Below are 18279 nucleotides of genomic sequence, written 5' to 3'. Positions count from 1 at the left end.
CCTCATACGTCATAACTGATGAATGAGAAAACAGTTTTCTCTACGTTATCGTGCGTTGCACGTGCAAACTTACTAGTCAATAAAGAACAGTTCGATTCATTTTTGTCTCTCTCGATTTGCCTCACGATTAGTTCCAACACGTTATCAGGACGATCCTAGCCAAGAGCGATTTGGCCGAGAGAAAAAGCAACAGGAGTCGGCGTCCTCGACGACCGAAGCGCGCGATGCAGCCCTTGCGCCATCGTCGCCAGCCGCAACAGGCCGTAGCCCTTGCGCGAGATCCAAAATCAAATTATGTCTTATTTTTATTGTAGTGATAATCTAGTCCATGTGTATGATGATACTATCAAAAGGGAATCAAAGATGAGTGGTGATACCTTTTCCTGCAATGTGCTTATAGATCAAACTCAAAATCACCAAAACACTGAAACCATTTCCCTACTATCTCTCACTCACAGCCGCTGAGCCACATCCATTTGGATTGCAAACCCAAACCCATTGGTTAGGCACATATGCAACACAGCGATTACCAAAGACAAGCTTCCTGAGCAACGCGTTCCTCGCAGATGGATCAAAATCATCATCATCAGGCTCAGGATCGATGGTTCTTTGGAGAAAAGTTGTGGCTATATGTTTTGTGTACCTAACCGCAACAACTTCCTGTTTTTTGAATCACTGCCACCACTAAACAGGATACATATTTCCCTATAAACCGAGCAAACCCGGGTAGAAGCTGGAGTAGAATACATCCAATGAGGCATGTCACTGCTGTTATTTATTCCAAACAATAGTAAACCGTTTCGACAGCGTTCGTTCATCAGTATCCAAAATCCAGTCTGCCCTTACTGATGAAACAGTTAAGCACAACACAACACAATATAGTACATAGGGCCAACTATCAGCCTATACAGACAAGAGCCTCCTCGCCAGTCTGTCATGTATGTATTCCTACGATAGTATGCCACTGCTCTAGCGGTCACAGGTTCGTGCACGGCCGGGAACTTACACCGAGCGTAGGGCGATTCTGTCCGCAAAAGATGATCAGATCACTTCATCTGGGAACAGACGGCCTGCCTGGCTGGTGTTCAGCGACAAAAACGCCGCTGAATTCATTCCTTCCCAGCGTGCATAACAAGGCACTGCCTCGGTGAAACCTGCAATGACAATGGCCTGTAAGTTCTCTCAACACGCTGCTTGCAATCCGCATGCCCTAGTTAGACAGAGGTGATCTGAAATGGTTTGCGTCAAGGGAAAGAGCAGAGGGCGTTACCTTTACTGTGTTTGCAACAGTGAAACTTCTATCTCCTGCAAAGTTTTTCCCTTTGTTTCGACTACGTGTCGCCGCACAAATATTGCTCCTACCACACACGCTGACGAGAACATCGTGTACAGAACCTGTGGACCAAGTTGCTCCAGAAGCCGCAAGAATAACAAACTGACGAAGAAGTTGACACCCTGCCCATTACAGTCAAGCGTCGTGTGTAAGCAAAAGAGGAAGCAATTATAACTCAAGGAAATTCGACATAGAATAGAACTATAATCAAGGATATCTGGTGCATTCTTTTCTACTGGTTTCCCAACTCTTCACCAGAAAAATCTACAGAAGCTGTCTGCATCGATTTAACCGCTGAATTATACTACATACAGTGGCAACCATATTTGGATATAATTTAAAGGACTCGGATATCTAGCAAACGTCAGATTTTTAGACATGGCAAATCGAACGTCTTTCATGGCAAGTTGTGTTCGTCGAGGATGGCAAGTTTAGTTGGCGAGCATGGAAAATCCACTTCAGTTCATTTTTTGGCAGAAAACTTGCCGTGCTTGCAAACTAAATTTGCCATTCTTGTGCCAATATAAATTGCCATAAAAAACGTTCGATTTGCCATGTCTAAAAATCTGACGTCAGATTTTGTCTTTCCGAATTTAAAACCATGGTTGCATGATGAGGATTGACTGCATAAACATTTCATCTACAAATGGTGTTCACAGTTACTTATGTTTCTCTTCTTAAGAGCACACGGGAGATGCATTAATTCTGTAAGATAGAAAAAGGCTTCAGCCTACAACGTCTAACACTTCATGACCACAACAAAAGTAAGTGTTTTCAATCTTCATAACATGCAGAGGGTCAGTATACCAGTTTGGCACCCTCTTCCAGTCTGGCAACGTAACTGCTTGGCTGCTTGCAAGTTAATATCATAAGAATGTATCCCAAATTAAACCTGGCTAACTCATAACTGACAGAAACTAGTCAATTCTTCAATTGCTTACAACAGTATAACTGGATATACGACCATAACCTTCTGTCTGTTTTCCCTATTCCATTCAAAGGGTGTGCATGTCTAGACTGTTTACCCAAATTTGAGCACTACTGAACACCAAGGCATTTTCGTTGTTTTCTACCGAAGCCCATGGCAAACTAGCGTACAAATTTAAAATGCATTTTTTTTTCCATATTGGCAGATTTCGTTTGATCTGATGAAAAACATTTAGCTTGAACCAATTGTTGCTTCATGCTGAAAATAGAACTCTTACCCAATGCACTGACATACACAGAGCCATAGCTTTGGCCCGAATTTTGTTTGGGAAAATCTCAGGCAAAAGAAGTCCTGGAACTGGGCCTGCTCCCAATGAAAATGCCAAGACAAACCTGCCAACAAAATGTCCAACTATAAGTACCATATGTACCATAGTGTGATCTTATAATTATAAGAAAGAAAAATATAACTGGCAAAAAAGTTGAGGAGTCCTACCATGAGAACATAGGCAAAATGCTTCATATGTTGGCGACTAGTATACAAGTTAACTGAAAGTAACTACCATAGCGGCTCAGCGGTGGCATAGCCGGATTCCTTGACCTCTACGGGTGCAAATATCGAGTGTAGCTATGGGTTTGGGGGGGCAGGTGGGGAGGGGGGAGATCATAGATCAATCCCCACACCCCTGTCACATGTGCTGCTCACTTGGCAAGTCCTTGAGCCACCTCAGAGCTAACGGGTGACCCTAGCCTTGTGTCAGATTTTTGTGAACGTGCTAAGCCGGCAATCAGGGTTATGTTCGGCCTATCTGAATCGCGGTGGTTTTGCTCAAAAGTATCGAGGTGGTAGTTGTGGGCAACAGTAACCGTTAAAGTGGTGGTTTGGGGGAACTTATTCAACATAGATGATTTGAAGAACCAAAAGTAAGGTTGAGAAACTTGCATGGTAGAACCAAGCTACTAAATCTAAGAACTAAACCAGGTAGATAATCTGCATGACTTACAGCAGTATGCCACCGACCGAAAGATACACACTTGCAGAACCAAGGTGACGATTCGCTCCAATAGCCTGAAGTCCCATTGAGAAGGCCTATACGTTACACCAGTAAGGAAGTGCGGTCAGTAATGTTCAATATATCTTACAATTACAGTAATTGCTCACCATGAAAAAGAAGCTTCCTACAAGAAGCATTTTCCTGCCTAGTTTGTCCATTAGAAGCATAGCTATAATAGAACCTGGTAGCGAACACAGCAAAATAAGATCAGCAACTGAATATAACAGAGCAGTAGAAGAACAAACAGCTTTAATGGGCTCACCTAACAAATTTGCAATCCCCATGCATATATTGGCAAGGCTAGAGGGCACCCCCACACTTCTGAACACAGTTGATGAGAAATAGAACACAGAATTTATGCCCGATAACTGTTGTAAAGCAAAGAGCGTTGTGCCAATAAAAACAACTGTAGCAAAAAAGGGACTTGTAATGAACAAACTTCAAGGAAGAACAGAAATAAGGTCACACTGAAGCAGAAAAATGCGACACAATCGACAGCTTGTACCATTGAAGTGACGACCATAAAACAACTCTGAGAACTTCACACTTTCCCCATCATCTCCTCTCTCCGATCGAGAAAGTTCTGCCATAGCAGATTTTACGTGAAGAGGGCCTAGAAGCTTCTCAAACTGCATTTCTGCTTCATTTGTTCTTCCACACTGCATAGAAGAACAGGACTTCTTTAAATTGTTTAGAAGACTGCTAAACATGTTACTTCCTAGATGTAAGTTGCGTGTGAGCACGCACGCGTTGGAACTGAAGAAACAAAATAATACACCCTGGACCATAGTCAGAGATGTATACGTACCGCAATACAAACAAAATACTGAGGTAACCTAGAATCTCATTGATCTGTACCAGGAATATATGTGTGTTGTATCTGACCTATATGTGTCAATGGATTCATCTTTCTTCATATTTTCGAGCAGATAAATTAAAAATATACCTAATATTACTTAAGTAGCAGTAGGCAATAATTTCCTGAAGGGACAAAAGGCTGTAGGGTAGTGGACAAAGATTGTAGCCAACGGCCCAATATACAGATTGTTCGATTCAACACATATCCAGTTTAGAGAATAACCTTCATAAACTAGTGAAAACTGGAAAGACCTGCACATCTATATCGCAGACAGTTTACCAAAACTTGTGCTGTTTCTAAAAGAAAACTCCGAAGTTCAGTGCAGTAAAATGATATCCAAGGTTCTGCTCAGAAAATCAACACCCTATTTTATGACTAGCAAAGGCACATAACATCAAACTATAGAAGCCCATTCAGAGAGAAGTGGGCATTTCCATGGGTTTGAATCTTTGAATTGATAAATCGAAAGGGTGACATGAGAAAACAAGCAATATCCAGGCGTGTTGAAGAAAAGAAGAAGGAAAAGGCAATATTCCTAAGTAAAGGCACCTTATATAGCCACTGGGGGCTCTCAACACAGAACTCCATAGCAATAGCTTGTAAAACTGCTGGGACAGCTGAAACCCAGAAACACACTCTCCACCTGCCATTGGAAGGATAATGTGAGTACAGATCAGTTTTGTACACATCAATTGTAACACACAAGTAAAGATTGAAGAAGTAGAGCAGCAGCTTCTGACCATCTATCAATGTCCTTGACAGGGGTACCGACTAGAAGAGAGAATAAGATTCCCAGACAGGTTGCAATCTGAACAAAGCTGCCATACATACCCCTCACAGAGGGGGGAGAAACCTAGATTCAAGCAGGCAGGTGATAGTGAGCATTGGCGAACTATGTTGATATCTGCTGTTAGCAATCGTGCACTGACAAAGATACCAGATGCGTACCTCTGTTATATAGAGTGAAGCCACCGGTGGACCCAACCCCATTCCTGCTCCAACCAATAATCTTCCAAATAGCATTCCTTCCAGGCTGTTGGTGAGAGCACTGCAAAATGATTTTTTCTTCTTCAGTATGGTCTAGCAAAACATAATCACACGAATGATTCGTATCCAAATCATATAAAAAAATCACACATATAGGATTAAGATTAAGTAGTAGATCAGATTAAGTAGTAGCATATTTGCAAAACAAAGCATACTAAATGATTGTAGACGGCACAGGCTGCTTGCTTGTATTTTAGTTCCTGGTCTAATTTTATTTTCTTGGTGCAAGTAAATCCCACATAATGACCAGATCAGCAGTCAGCAGTCAATGTGTATATTCATTTAAAACACCCAGCAATCAACTACTAGTATACTTGCAATAATAAAAAAGAAGGGATACTAGCAGGTGGCAATTAAACAAGATTAACTAAACTGGAGAGAGACAGGTATTGATTTAACAGGCAGGCTTATGAATAAAATGCTGTCATACTACAAATAGATGGTACTACCTTAAGGCGGCTCCGACGATCATGGGCAGGGTGCTGAGCTGAAAAGCGCGGCGCCGGCCGATTCCGTCGGCGACAGAGCCGCTGAAGAGGCACCCGACGAACGCTCCCCCCAAGCATATGCTGACCACAAGCCCTGCGTCCACGGAACCACACATGCACACGCAAATCTCATGACAGGTCCCCAAACAAACAAGCCAAGGCGGTGCGTATGGAGGGAGGGAGAGGCCGTGCGTGGCGTGGCGTACCTTCGGCCAGCGTGTTTCCGGCGAATCCGAGGTCGGCGGAGATGCTCTCGAGCGGCTCGTTCACCACCCTGCGCCAAGCAACCGCAATGACATCAGCACGAAACAGACATGAGTACCGTCGCATGACAGACATGCGGGAGATCCAACAAAAAAACGAGAGCGTGAGATGGAACCCGTGGGGACGGGAGTGACGGATGAGGAGCGCACGCACCCTGTGTGGTAGCCGAAGAGGAAGGAGGTGACCGTGGCGACGCACACGTGCGGCAGCGACCTGCGCCACGACGGGCCTGCCCCTGCCCCTGCTCCTCCGCCTCCGCCGTCGGGCGTCTTCTCTGCTGCCGGATCTAAGACGTCACCAAACAGAATCGGCAGCAAATTAAAGCGAAATGCGAAGGGGATCCGTGGAGGGAGGGACGGACGGACCTGGCGTCTCGAGGTCGGGATCCATGGCGGCGTCCCGGGACGGCACGCGCTTGTACGCCGCGGTGCCGAGCTTCCACCGCATCGCCCCGCAATAGAATGGGGAATCGGAGGCGGAAAGCGAGGAGAGAGAGAGAGAGAGAGAGAGGGAGGGGATCTGGGAGAGGGCGGCCTGGCCTATATTGGGGCTGGGCGCGTGTCGCTGATGAGTGGCACGGAGGAGGAGGAGATTTGACTACCTTTTGAGTGGGTTTGGCGTCGTAGCACGGGGACCGACCAGCGGCGAGGCGAAGAGAAGAAGGACGGACAAGGTGGTGGTGGTCGCCTTTGCTTTCTTTCTCCGTCGGTTGGCGAGATGTGTGCGGGTGGAGCTCGCGGCGACGCGTGGCCGCCCGCGGGAATCCAGGACCATCGACACCGGGCCGTCGGTTCGGTTGGGTTCCATTCGCTTCGGCAAGATGTCGACGCGGCGCGCGTGACGGAATACTCTCAAAATATAATCCTAAATGCTTCAGAGTGCACGCGCACTATCTCGGCGAAACGAGCGGCCGAACGCGAGCCGCTCGATCAGCCCAGATCATGCGGTCCTCGGCTGTAACGCCCATGATGCGGCTATATCTCCCACGTGTCGAGGCACGACTTAGAGGCATAACCGCATAGTGGTTTTGTCGTAAGAAGGGTCATCTTCACACAATCCCATGTAATGAACAAGAATGAGATAAAGAGTTGGCTTACAATCGCCACTTCACACAATACATAAATATCATTCATACATCATCCAAAATACAATCATATAGACCGACTACGGTCAAAATCCAGATGCAAATAAGACAATCCCAAATGCTAGATCCCCGATCGTCCCAACTGGGCTCCACTACTGATCATCAGGAAAAGACACGTAGTAACGACCACGTTCCTCGTCGAACTCCCATTTGAGATCGACGCCATCGTCTGCACCGGCATCGTCGGCACCTGCAACTGTTTTGGTACAATCTGTGAGTCACGGGGACTCAGCAATCTCACACCCGCGAGATCAAGACTATTTAAGCTTAAAGGGGGGAATGGTGCAAAGAGGTGGAGCTGCAGCGGCAAAAGCATATATGGTGGCTAACTTGCGCAAATGAGAGCGAGAAGAGAAGCAAAGGAACGGACGTCATCTAGTAATGACCAAGAAGTGGTCCTGAACACCTACTTACGTCATACATAACTCAGACCGTGTTCGCTTCCCGGACTCCGCCGAGAAGAGACCATCACGGCTACACACGCACTTGATGTATTTTAATTGGGTCAAGTGACAAGTTATCTACAACCGGACATTAACAAATTCTCATCTGCCTCATAACCGCGGGCACGGCTTTCGAAAGATAATACCCTGCAGGGGTGTTCCAACTTAGCCCATCATAAGCTCTCACGGTCAACGAAGGATAAACCTTCTCCCGGAAAGACCCGATCAGTCTCGGAATCCCGGTTTACAAAACATCTCGACAATGGTAAAACAAGACCAGCAAAGCCGCCCGAATGTGCCGACAAATCCCGATAGGAGCTGCACATATCTCGTTCTCAGGGCACACCGGATAAGTCAAGCTACGAGTAAAACCAGACCTCGAGTTTCCCCGAGGTGGCCCCGCAGGCTGCTCGGTTCGGACCAACACTCGAAGGAGCACTGGCCCGGGGGGGTTAAAATAAGATGACCCTCGGGCTCGCGAAAACCCGGGGGAAAAGGCATAGGTCGCAAATGGTAAAACCAAGGTTGGGCCTTGCTGGAGGAGTTTTATTCAAGGCGAACTGTCAAGGGGGTCCCATAAATCACCCGACCGTGTAAGGAACGCAAACTCAAGGAACATAATCCCGGTATAACAGTAGCTAGGGCGGCAAGAGTGGAACAAAACACCAGGCATAAGGCCGAGCCTTCCATCCTTTACCAAAATATATAGATGCATTAATTAAATAAGAGATATTGTGATATCCCAACATATCCATGTTCCGACATGGAGCAAACTTCAACTTCACCTGCAACTAGCAACGTTATAAGAGGGGCTGAGCAAAAGCGGTAACATAGCCAAACAACGGTTTGCTAGGAGAGGATGGTTAGAGGCTGACATGGCTAAAAATAGGAGACATGATATAGCAAGTGATAGGTAGCGAGCATGGCAATAGAGCGAAACATCTAGCATAGCAAAGATAGAAGTGATTTCGAGGGGTGGTCATCTTGCCTGCAAGATTCTCAGAGTTGTCGAAAGCTTGATCCTCGTAAGCGTACTCAACAGGTTTCTCGTTCACGAACTCGTCTCCCAGCTCTACCCAAGACAAGAACACAAACAAATGGAACCACAATCAACAACGAGAAATGCGCAAGCAACATGATGCAAAACATGTATGAAATGCAAAATATGATATGCGATGCATATGCGTGCTCCGGAAGGAAAATGATGAACATGGCAGTAACTTGGCAAACCAAGCATGCCACTAGAAAGATGAGATGATTTCGGTCGAAATCGATATAAAGATCACCGGAATCGGATGCACGGTTTGCAAATGGCAAACAAAACAAGAATGACACTAATCTGCGATAAACAGCAAGATAGCACTTAAAATGCAATAAACAGCAATGCTACAGCACCCCAACATAGCAACAAAGCACATGGTAGTAATCTACAGGAGATGCTTGACAAAAGATGAACACTGGGCTACGGCTAGTTCACAACATATCAAGCTCAAACAAGCATGGCAAAAGTGCAAAAGATTACAGGTTCACAGACTGTGAAAAACTGGACATGGCAGAAATCAGCATCAGGTAGCAATGTTTGGAGCACAAAATCAACATGCTACAGGAACTTAACATAGCAAAACAAGGCATGGTAGTGTTCTACTAAATGCACATGACAAAAGTCCCTTACTGACCATAAGCCAAAAAGGACCAGAAGATATGATGGCAAGCATGTAAACATAGCAAGTTTCGTTAACAGGTTCCAGACTTAGCAGAAAACAGAGCATGGCAGAAATATTAATATGTAGGCCTCTTTGTGAGCTTGATGCACTCACTACAGATCAATGCATGACAAATCAAGCATACCTACAGCAAGATGGCATGTTTATGAAGCTATCCATGGCAAGAACAATTACATAGCATGTATGGATCAACTACAATAAGCTTGGCAAAAATGCATGTCATGTTAAGAATCTGTCAGAAATATTTTATAGCAAACGTAGAGCAAGATTGAGTCATGCTATGGCACTCCATAATTGCAAACAATTGCAGGAATGTAACAATTACAACTATATCTACAAAACATCCTTACTGAACATCTCCAAAATATGCATGGATCTCTCTGTAGCATCAAGTTTACATGGCAATAAAATTACAGCAGACGAGGACTTAGAGAAATCACTAAGTCCCTGAAATCAGAAATATTACGGGGCCTACTTTGCATGCTTGTGCTAGTCACCACAGAGATCACAAAAATACATAGACTACACCACTGAAAAGATGGCATGGCATACTTCAAAACACATGTAGAGCTCATGCTCAAAAGATACACAGATTAAATGATACAAAAATGACAAATCTCCAAGTTCTGCTAAGAACCAGAGAATAACAGCAACTAGCCCTCTTCCAACGAAGATTTGGGCATCAAGATGACCTCTAATGAACATGGTACAATTGAACAAAATGAAGAGCATCGCGAGACGAACAATTGGACATATTATACGCGCGAAACGGAACTACATGCAAGAAGTTATCGCATCGAGAACAGAGGCACATGCTGATAAGATTCCAGGACTTGGAAGAAAAAAAGGGGGACGAAGTCAACGCGTACTGTAGCTCGGGCGATCGGATCTGGGGGAGGTCGAGGGAGCTCGAGCTCGGCTCGGCCGATGGCGGCGAGGCAGGGGCCGGCGGGGGCCCGGCCGGAGGAGGGCGCCGGCGGTGGAGGAGGGGCGCCGGAGGTGGGGGTCGCCGGCGGGGGCGGCGAGCGCCGGCGGAGGCGCGGCGGCGGGGGCCGGCCGGCGGCGGGCGGCGCGGGGCCGGTGGCGGCGGCGGCGGCCGGTGGCGGCGGCGGGCGAGCCGCGGGAGGCGACGGACGGTGGCGGCGGGGCAGGCGCGGGCCGCGGGGGCCGGCGATGGGCCTGCGGGCCGGCGGCGGCGGGAGGACCCGGCGGCGACGTGGCGCGCCGCGATTCGTCGGTTGCGGCGGCGGACGTGTCCGGCCGACGGCGGACGCGTCCGGCGACGCGGAGGGAAAAATTTAGGGTTTCGACTGCAGTTTCGTTTTTCGGGATGCCCACTTATAAATAGGTAGAGGGAGCTAGGAGACTCCAAATGAGGTGCGGTTTTCGCCCAAACGATCGTGATCTAACGACCTAGAGCATGGAAGAGAGTTTGGTGGGTTTTGGGCTGGTTTTGGAGGGGGGTTTTGCTGGACACTCAAATGGACTTTGCGGATGCCCGGTTAACCGTTGGAGTACCAAACGACCTCCGAATGGAACGAAACTTGACCGGTAGTCTCCGGGTGGTATATTAAGACCACTTGACAAGCCTCGGTCTATTCCGAGAAAGTTTGACACACGCACACGAAAGAAAACAAGAGGGGTGCACCGGAGGAGATAGGAGCGCCGGATTGGAAAACGGACAACGGGGAAAATGCTCGGATGCATGAGACGAACACGTATGCGAATGCAATGCGCATAATGACATGATATGAAAATGCATGACATGACAAAATACAAAACGAAAGACAAAACCCGACAACGGAGGGAAAAACATATCACATAGCCGAAAATGGCAAGAGTCGGAGTTACAAATATGGCAAGTTACATGCGGGGTGTTACATCGGCGTCAGGTCGTACTTAGTCGGTACGCGACCGAACGCGCACGTGGCTGGGCCCGCCCGCAAGCGCCGCTCTCCTGCTCCAGATGGTTCGCGTCGCCTCGCACCCGTGGAACGGGCCCCACTTGGCATGGAGAAAGTAGACACAACGAAGGTGAGCCACGCCTCTGTCTCCTTCCCCGATCCACTTCCCTCTCTTCTAGCCCTGTTCGTTCCCCAAATCCAGCGGTGAGAGGCAACCGCTGTCGTGACGCAGCCGAAGACGGGGGCGGGGAAGGGGAAGGGCTGGAGCGCGGCGGGGATCCGCTTCTCGTCGCCGGCGCAGGTACGGTCGCCCGCCAATTTTGCCTCGCATCTCTTGCTTCCCCATTTTTCCACCTGTCGTGTTTGGGGTCCCCCTTCATGGGCTCGCCGGAGAGGGGTTCTAGGGTTTCCATTGGATGTCTGGCGAGTACGAGGTAGCTTTCGCGGAAGGCCGTGCCCACGACTAACTAGTCACGTCCGGTGGATCTTGGGAGTTCCTGTCTTGTCATGGGGAGTCAAGGGTGCATGTTTTAGTGGATACGGGTTTCATGGCGACTCACCTCCATATCACGCATATTCGGCGAGGTATTCCGGCATGTCGCCCTTGTCTGATCCGGTGTGGCGATTTTTTGATTTTTTTGGGCGGCGATTTGAGTTGGAATAGAAGGAAGTACATAAGAGGATAGTTAAGTTGTTTTTTCTCAACCCTCTCAAAATGCATCCGTGTGATTCTCTGTTTTCTCAACCCTCTCAGAATGCATCTGTGTGGTTCTCTGTTTTCTCATAAGTTTCATGCATATGAGTGACCAGTTGGCTAGTTTCTTGTAATAGTTGCATAGAAACACAAATGTAGTTGGAGCAAAGACACTAAGAACTGAAGTATCTGAATCACTCTTCTCCAGGTTCCACAACAGAGTAAACTTCCTCAAATAGATTTCAAGAAGCATCATAATGGATAAAATACTCAGCATCGTCCCTCAGCTGCAAGATATAGCATGAGTCAGACTGTCGAGTCTGATAGCTCATTTTTCCTTGTTGTTCTGCTGCTGAGACTACCGGTCTCATGTTACTACAATCCCAATAAATCAAACACCCAACATGAAAAGCAAAGGTTCCAGGGCCAAAAATCTCCTCCAGCTCTACCGTTTTGAAACTTGCAGAGATACCAAATAACCAGCATTGCATCGCTTTTTGTAGGTGTCTCCTGATGCTTTTTACTTCTAAAGATGGCTCCTCGAGATAGCCTGGATACTTGTAGTCTGTCCTCCTTAGATTGGCACCCAGCTAGGCCCGTCCCATGAGCTGATGGCCTTGCTGCTTGGGCTCCTGCTGGTGGAAATTGGGTCGCTGACATTCCATGCATATGAGTGACCAGTTGACTAGTTTCTTGTAATAGTTGCATAGAAACGCAAATGTAGTTGGATCAAATATATACATATCTCAGTTGGCTAGGCAACTTAAGAAGTTGCACAGTGACGGCTAATCCGTTGCACAATCAATGGTATTCAGATGGATATTATGTAAACTATGTTCAAGCAGTGTGTGCTTTTTGGTTGCACACTCATGTGTGCTCTGTTGTCAAGGGTATGTGTTCTTGCAAGAGTTTGCAGATCAAAGCAGTATATATCCTAGTCCGCTGCGCTTAGTCACACTTTGTAGAGGGAAGGGCTATGTACTTGCAAGGTTGACGGCTAGTTTAGTTTTGGCTCCAGTGCCTAAATCATGTTCAGGCACTATGTATGCTAATTTTTTGGTTGCACACTCATATGTGCCCTGTTGGCCATAAAGTGCATCAAGTTGCACACATTTTGTTTTGTTTTGTAGGTGTGCTTTGAAAATCAGCATTAGTTGTTTACTTCACGGCAATGTTTTTTATATCAATTGCTTTTGCTCATTTTTTCTTTTATACATTTGGTTTGGTTGCTTCGACTAATTTGTTTGTTCACTTTTTTTCACAGACCAAAAATGGTTCTAGAAGGAGATGCGATTCCAAGTGAAGGAGAGGTATGTCGCTTTTTATACCAGTTTTGTTTTGCAATTATAATAACTATTTTTTGGGTTTTTTTCTGACCATGTTTTGTGTTTTATTTGTTCTATATGCAGGGGTCTACAAACCATTCTTCTCGACGGAACTCGAAACGGCCGTCGAGCGGCAGCCGTGTCGTGCTGATATCGACGGGGAGGCAAAGGATGATGAGGTAAGTATCAAGCAAGTAGAGTGGGTGCATTTACCCTTTTTTGCGTGCGCGCACACACACAGACAAGTAATTTTTTCCATGCCTCCTTTAGGTCGGTGATCAATTCCACTTTGTGAAACGGCGGGAATGGAAGGCGACCATGCATGTGGGAGTTGTAGCTGGAGCTGGCACATCGTGTGGGTTCTTGTTTAGTTTGCCACAGGGGATCTAGGGATGCTTTTGTTGTGGGTGCTTCATGAAATTGACCGATTATGTAGTTTTTTTGGGTGTTTCACGGGGTGGGTGAGTTGATTCTGTTGTTTACACAAAATGCTATGTGCATTGGTGTGCTTGGTTAAACTAGTTGGCTAGTCAGGCTTGTGCAGTTGCACAACAGGCTCTACCTAGTTGGCTAGTCAGGCTTGTGCAGTTGCACAAGAGGCTCTACCTAGTTGGCTAGTCAGGCTTGTGCAATTGCACAAGAGGCTCTACCTAGTTGGCTTCTCACTGGACTAAGCAATTGGTTTTCATTTTTTGTGTTATTGGAGGAGTGAATTTTGTGGATGTATATGACCTATGGAGCTTGGTGAGAAATGCGGTGGTTATACAGGGTTTGCGATGTGAGGGCTCTTAGGGTTAGTTGCTGTAGGAGTTTGCAAATTTGTTTCTTTTTTTTAGCCATTTTTGTGCAACCGGGCAACCCCCTTTGTGCAACTTGTTAGATAGAACTTACCAACATTATGATAAAAATAGCCAACTTAATTTTTGTTCTGATGGAGTATTGTGTTTTGGGTGGCACTTATTTTTTGTTCAACTAGGCAGCAAATCATGTGCAACTTTTCTTTTAATTCAACTAGCCAACTTCATATATAAAAGTAGCCAACCCACCACATTTTCTCTCCCCTGTGCAACTTCTGTTAATTTGACTAATACGTTGTTCGCATTTTTTTGTTGCAGAGACCAAAATGGCTGGAGAAGGAGATGTGGCTGACAATGAAACAGAGGTTGCCATTTTTTCTTTTTACCCTATTAGCACTTTAATTTTTTGGGTTTTATCCTCTGACCATTTTATTATGCCCTTTTCTTTTACCCTCTTAGCATCCCAATGTTTTTGTCCATTGTAGGGTTCTGCAAATCCCATCTCACGACGGAACTCAAAAAGGGCTGCTAAGCGGTAGCCGCGTGGCGATGATAAGGACGGGGATGGAGAGGGTGACGATGTGAGTGGAGAACAGCAGTCCTTTGGAATTTATTTTCTTTCATTTTTCTTTTGTCCTTTAGGTTTTTTATTTGGCACACATACATGTTTAATTTTTTCTCAACCCCTTATGCTTGTTCATTTTTTTCTTACAGAACTTTAGGGTGGCGAAAGATTCCTCTTAGTAAAACTGCAGAGAAGAAAGGTGCGCACGGAGGCAGTATCCAAAGGGGTAAATGCCACATCTTCTGCAGCAGTCGCTGAGGTAACATAAAATTCCATCAGCAATATTTTTTACTCCACATACAGGCAGCCAAGTGTATTAATTTTCATACATAGTTGCAGCAGGACTAATTAAGCATTGGCATGCTCAACTTTCTCAGTTGCTTAACGTTGCCTCTTCAAGTTTTTTAGAATTGTCGCAAGAGTATGTAACGACTTGGCATCCTCAGGCTTTCTAGTTGCAGAATAGCATCTAATTAGTTGGCAACCTCAGTAATTCTAGTTGCACAACAATATACAACTAGTTGACATCCTCAGCTTCTCTAGTTGCACAAAAACTCATATTAGTCCCATCTTAAAAAAATTAAGGATTTCCCTACAGTATGTAACGACTTGGCACCCTCAGGCTTTCTAGTTGTAGAAGAGTGTCTATTTAGTTGGCACCCTCGGCAATTCTAGTTGGATAACATTATCCAAGTAGTTGACATCCTCAGCCTCTTTAGTTGCACAAGAATTCAGATTAATCCCATCTTAAAAAATTTGAGGATTGCCCAACGGTATCTAATCACTTGGCACCCTCGGGCTTTCTAGTTGGACAACATTATCCAAGTAGTTGACATCCTCAGCTTCTCTAGTTGCACAAGAATTCAGATTAATCCCATCTTAAAATTTTTGAGGATTGCCCAACGGTATCTAATCACTTGGCACCCTCAGGCTTTCTAGTTGCAGAAGAGTATCTATTTAGTTGGCACCCTCGGCAATTCTAGTTGGACAACATTATCCAAGTAGTTGACATCCTCAGCCTCTCTAGTTGCACAAGAATATCTCATTAGTTGGCATCATCAACATTTCTAGTAACACAAGAATATCTGATTAGTTGTCATCACCAGCATTTCTAGTTGCAGAACAAACAGGATATCAAGTTGCCATCCTCAACATTTTAATCTAGTTTTCCATAGAACAAATATTTGTATGTAATGATAACTAATCACCTCTGCCTTTTTTTTGCAAACCCCGAGATATTGTTCAAGGGAATGAGAGTAATGAAGCAGATAATGTTGAACGATAGTCACAAGCTGGCTACCTGATGGAGACTGCCTGGTACGCCTCTCTCCTCCCTCTTCTTTACCACTTCCGTTCTTGCGTTCATTGCTTTGCCATGATAGCTCTGTTTTGGATCCAGGCTGGGACCCTTTCTTTCATTGAGAAGAAGGAGGAGGAGCCCTGTGGAGAAGGAAGTGTGGGCGAGGGGTGCGTGGAGGCTTCGGGAGTTAGTGGGCTATCACGTGATACCGTCTGGCCTTTGTTTTCTGATTCTTCATGGATTCTAGGAGTCGGAACGAAGTTTCCTTTATGGGAACAGTGGGGACAAAAAGTTACCTTTTCCGGTGGGCTGCTCGCGAGCGCTAGCAGGCCAACGGCCGCTAGCCAGGCGCGTCCCAAAATTAAAGGTTTATAGGTACACGGCACTACATCCTGTCCATTTTTGCACAGGTACTACATCCTGTCTATTTTTGCATATGCAACTACTCCTTTTTTGTTTTTTTGTTTATATGCGCACATCCAGGCAAAAGTTGGCTTGGATTCATGTTTAGTTGCACAAATAGATGGTTTTTTGCACAGGCACTTCACCCTGTCTATTTTTTGCATATGGGTTGGTTTATTTGCATGCATCCAGGCAAAAGTTGGCTTGGATCCATGTTTAGTTGCACAGGAAAGTGTTTTATTGTGCAGAGATCAGATTCAACTCTATTTGCTGCTTCATGTTCCTTCTTCCTCCAACTATGGAGAAGACCGGAGAAGATTTGTGGCAGATCCAGAGGGAAAGGGAAGGGGAAAGTGAAGAAGGATGATCTGGAGGCTAGAGGGAAGTTACCTGATGTTGCTGCCTGCTATGGCTTTGTACTCCCTCTTCTTAGAATTGAAGCTTTTCTGGCCAATTTCTTCACCTAGTTTTGCTCTGCCATGGCAGCTCTGTAGGGTTTGGATCCAGGCCTAGGATCCCCTTCTTTCGTGGAGAAGAAGGGCGACCCGTGGGGGGAGGAAGTGTGGGCGAGGTGTGCGTGGGAGGCTTGGGGATGTAGTGGTTATCACGTGACAACGATGGGGGAGATTTTCTGTTTGTTGGGAGCGTGGCCAGTCGGGTCGGAAGGAACTTTCCTTCCTGGGACCAAGGGGGACAGGAAGTTGCCTTTTATGGCTGGCTGCTCCATCGCGCTAGTGGGCAGCCGGCCGCCCACTAGACGCGTCCAAATATAATATTTCTTAGCATAAACTACCCAAATTCAACCAACCGTGGCAGAAAATTATTACTTTTTCCTTCATGATAATACGTTTCTCATTCATATCATAAAAATCAAAGTACAAGCCACGTAATGACCGGCATGACAAAATTGAAAAGATAACATAACATCTCTGACCTTGACACCAACGTTCGTCACCTGCCTCCGGCACCACCACAGCAGCCACCGAAGAAAAGAATGATAGATCACCTCCTCACCCGAGCTCAACGCGGCTCCATCGCTGATATGCAGCTTTGCGGACCTCCAAGGTGGCTCACCAAAAGTGAAGCCATTGCCATTGAATGAATCAAACCGAGGCAACACCCCGGACACGCCATCAAACTCTAGATCTAACACCCCACCACGACTAAGATGCCCAAGGGGGAAACCATACCTACCATCCACGAACCACGAACTCAGCACACGTTCCGTCTTCCAGATGTCGTCGATGCAGACCACAATCCGCATCCGCTCCTGGACTACCTCCCAAGCTCCGCACCGACGCTAGAGCAAACGTTGTCGCAACGACGGAGCCCGAGGACACAGGTCCACCACGAGGATGTCGCCGCCCCCACGCCATCCTTATTTGAACGGACTAGTTTCCAAATCCATCTCTAACCATAGGGCCGATGGTCTCGTCAGAAAAGGATCCAAAGAATCTTTATTCAACACCGTCATCGTCGCCGCCGAAGCCAAGACGATAAACAGTCTAAAAACCTAGACTATCAAGGAGTAAAAACGATCCACACGCGTGGATCTGGCGACCCCCTTACCACCGACGACAAAGGTCGCCGGCGGAGGGGACAGAAAATTAATACTCCCTCCATTTCCATTGCTAAATATAAGTCCTTTTAGTAGAGATTCTAATCGAACTACGTGCTGAGCAAAATGAGTGAATCTACACTCTAAAATATGTCTATATACATCTGTATTTAATTTGTATTGAAATCTCTAAAAGGCTTAGGCCTCCTTTGGTTCATAGGATAGGAATGTTATAGGAATCAGAAAATCATAGGAAGTGAGATGGCATGCATCTCAATTCCTATAGAGAAAGAGATGTCATTTGATGCATATGATAGGAATATTTCCATTGAGTCTTAGCTAATGTTTTTTTCCTCCAAAACGTGAAGGATTGATTCCTATCCTACATAAGAATAGGAATCCATTCCTACAAACCAAAGGGCTTCAAAGGAATTTTTCCTTTGCAAATCC

General features: G+C 46.0%; 1 protein-coding gene and 1 long non-coding RNA gene across 4 annotated transcripts; one reads left to right on the top strand and one right to left on the bottom strand.

Moving 5' to 3' along the window:
• Positions 1-744: 744 nt before the first annotated feature.
• Positions 745-6739, bottom strand: LOC109764760 (probable plastidic glucose transporter 2). Of its 3 annotated transcripts, none has more exons than XM_073505442.1 (14): positions 6339-6739; positions 6127-6247; positions 5916-5983; positions 5671-5803; positions 5123-5222; positions 4915-5027; positions 4724-4817; positions 3821-3974; positions 3578-3721; positions 3423-3496; positions 3265-3350; positions 2539-2653; positions 1271-1455; positions 745-1154 (listed from the first exon to the last, which is right to left on the bottom strand). In XM_073505442.1, the coding sequence occupies exons 1-13, from the start codon at positions 6418-6420 to the stop codon at positions 1273-1275; spliced, it is 1467 nt and encodes a 488-aa protein (XP_073361543.1). In that variant the 5' UTR covers positions 6421-6739; the 3' UTR covers positions 745-1154; positions 1271-1272. The 3 variants fall into 3 exon arrangements, with proteins under 3 accessions (XP_073361543.1, XP_020179136.1, XP_073361542.1); XM_020323547.4 differs by having other exon boundaries at positions 6127-6259; positions 6339-6634; XM_073505441.1 differs by having other exon boundaries at positions 6127-6250; positions 6339-6633.
• Positions 6740-13291: 6552 nt separating this feature from the next.
• Positions 13292-16655, top strand: LOC120968377 (uncharacterized). Its single transcript, XR_005762818.3, has 4 exons — positions 13292-13386; positions 13478-14369; positions 14490-14585; positions 14727-16655. It is a non-coding gene; the product is annotated as an uncharacterized lncRNA (long non-coding RNA).
• Positions 16656-18279: the final 1624 nt, after the last annotated feature.

The sequence above is a fragment of the Aegilops tauschii genome, chromosome 7, assembly GCF_002575655.3.
Source record: "Aegilops tauschii subsp. strangulata cultivar AL8/78 chromosome 7, Aet v6.0, whole genome shotgun sequence".
Classification (NCBI taxonomy): Eukaryota; Viridiplantae; Streptophyta; class Magnoliopsida; order Poales; family Poaceae; genus Aegilops; species Aegilops tauschii.
Note: the sequence above shows the minus strand (reverse complement) of the source record. Positions and strands in the feature narration are given on the sequence as shown.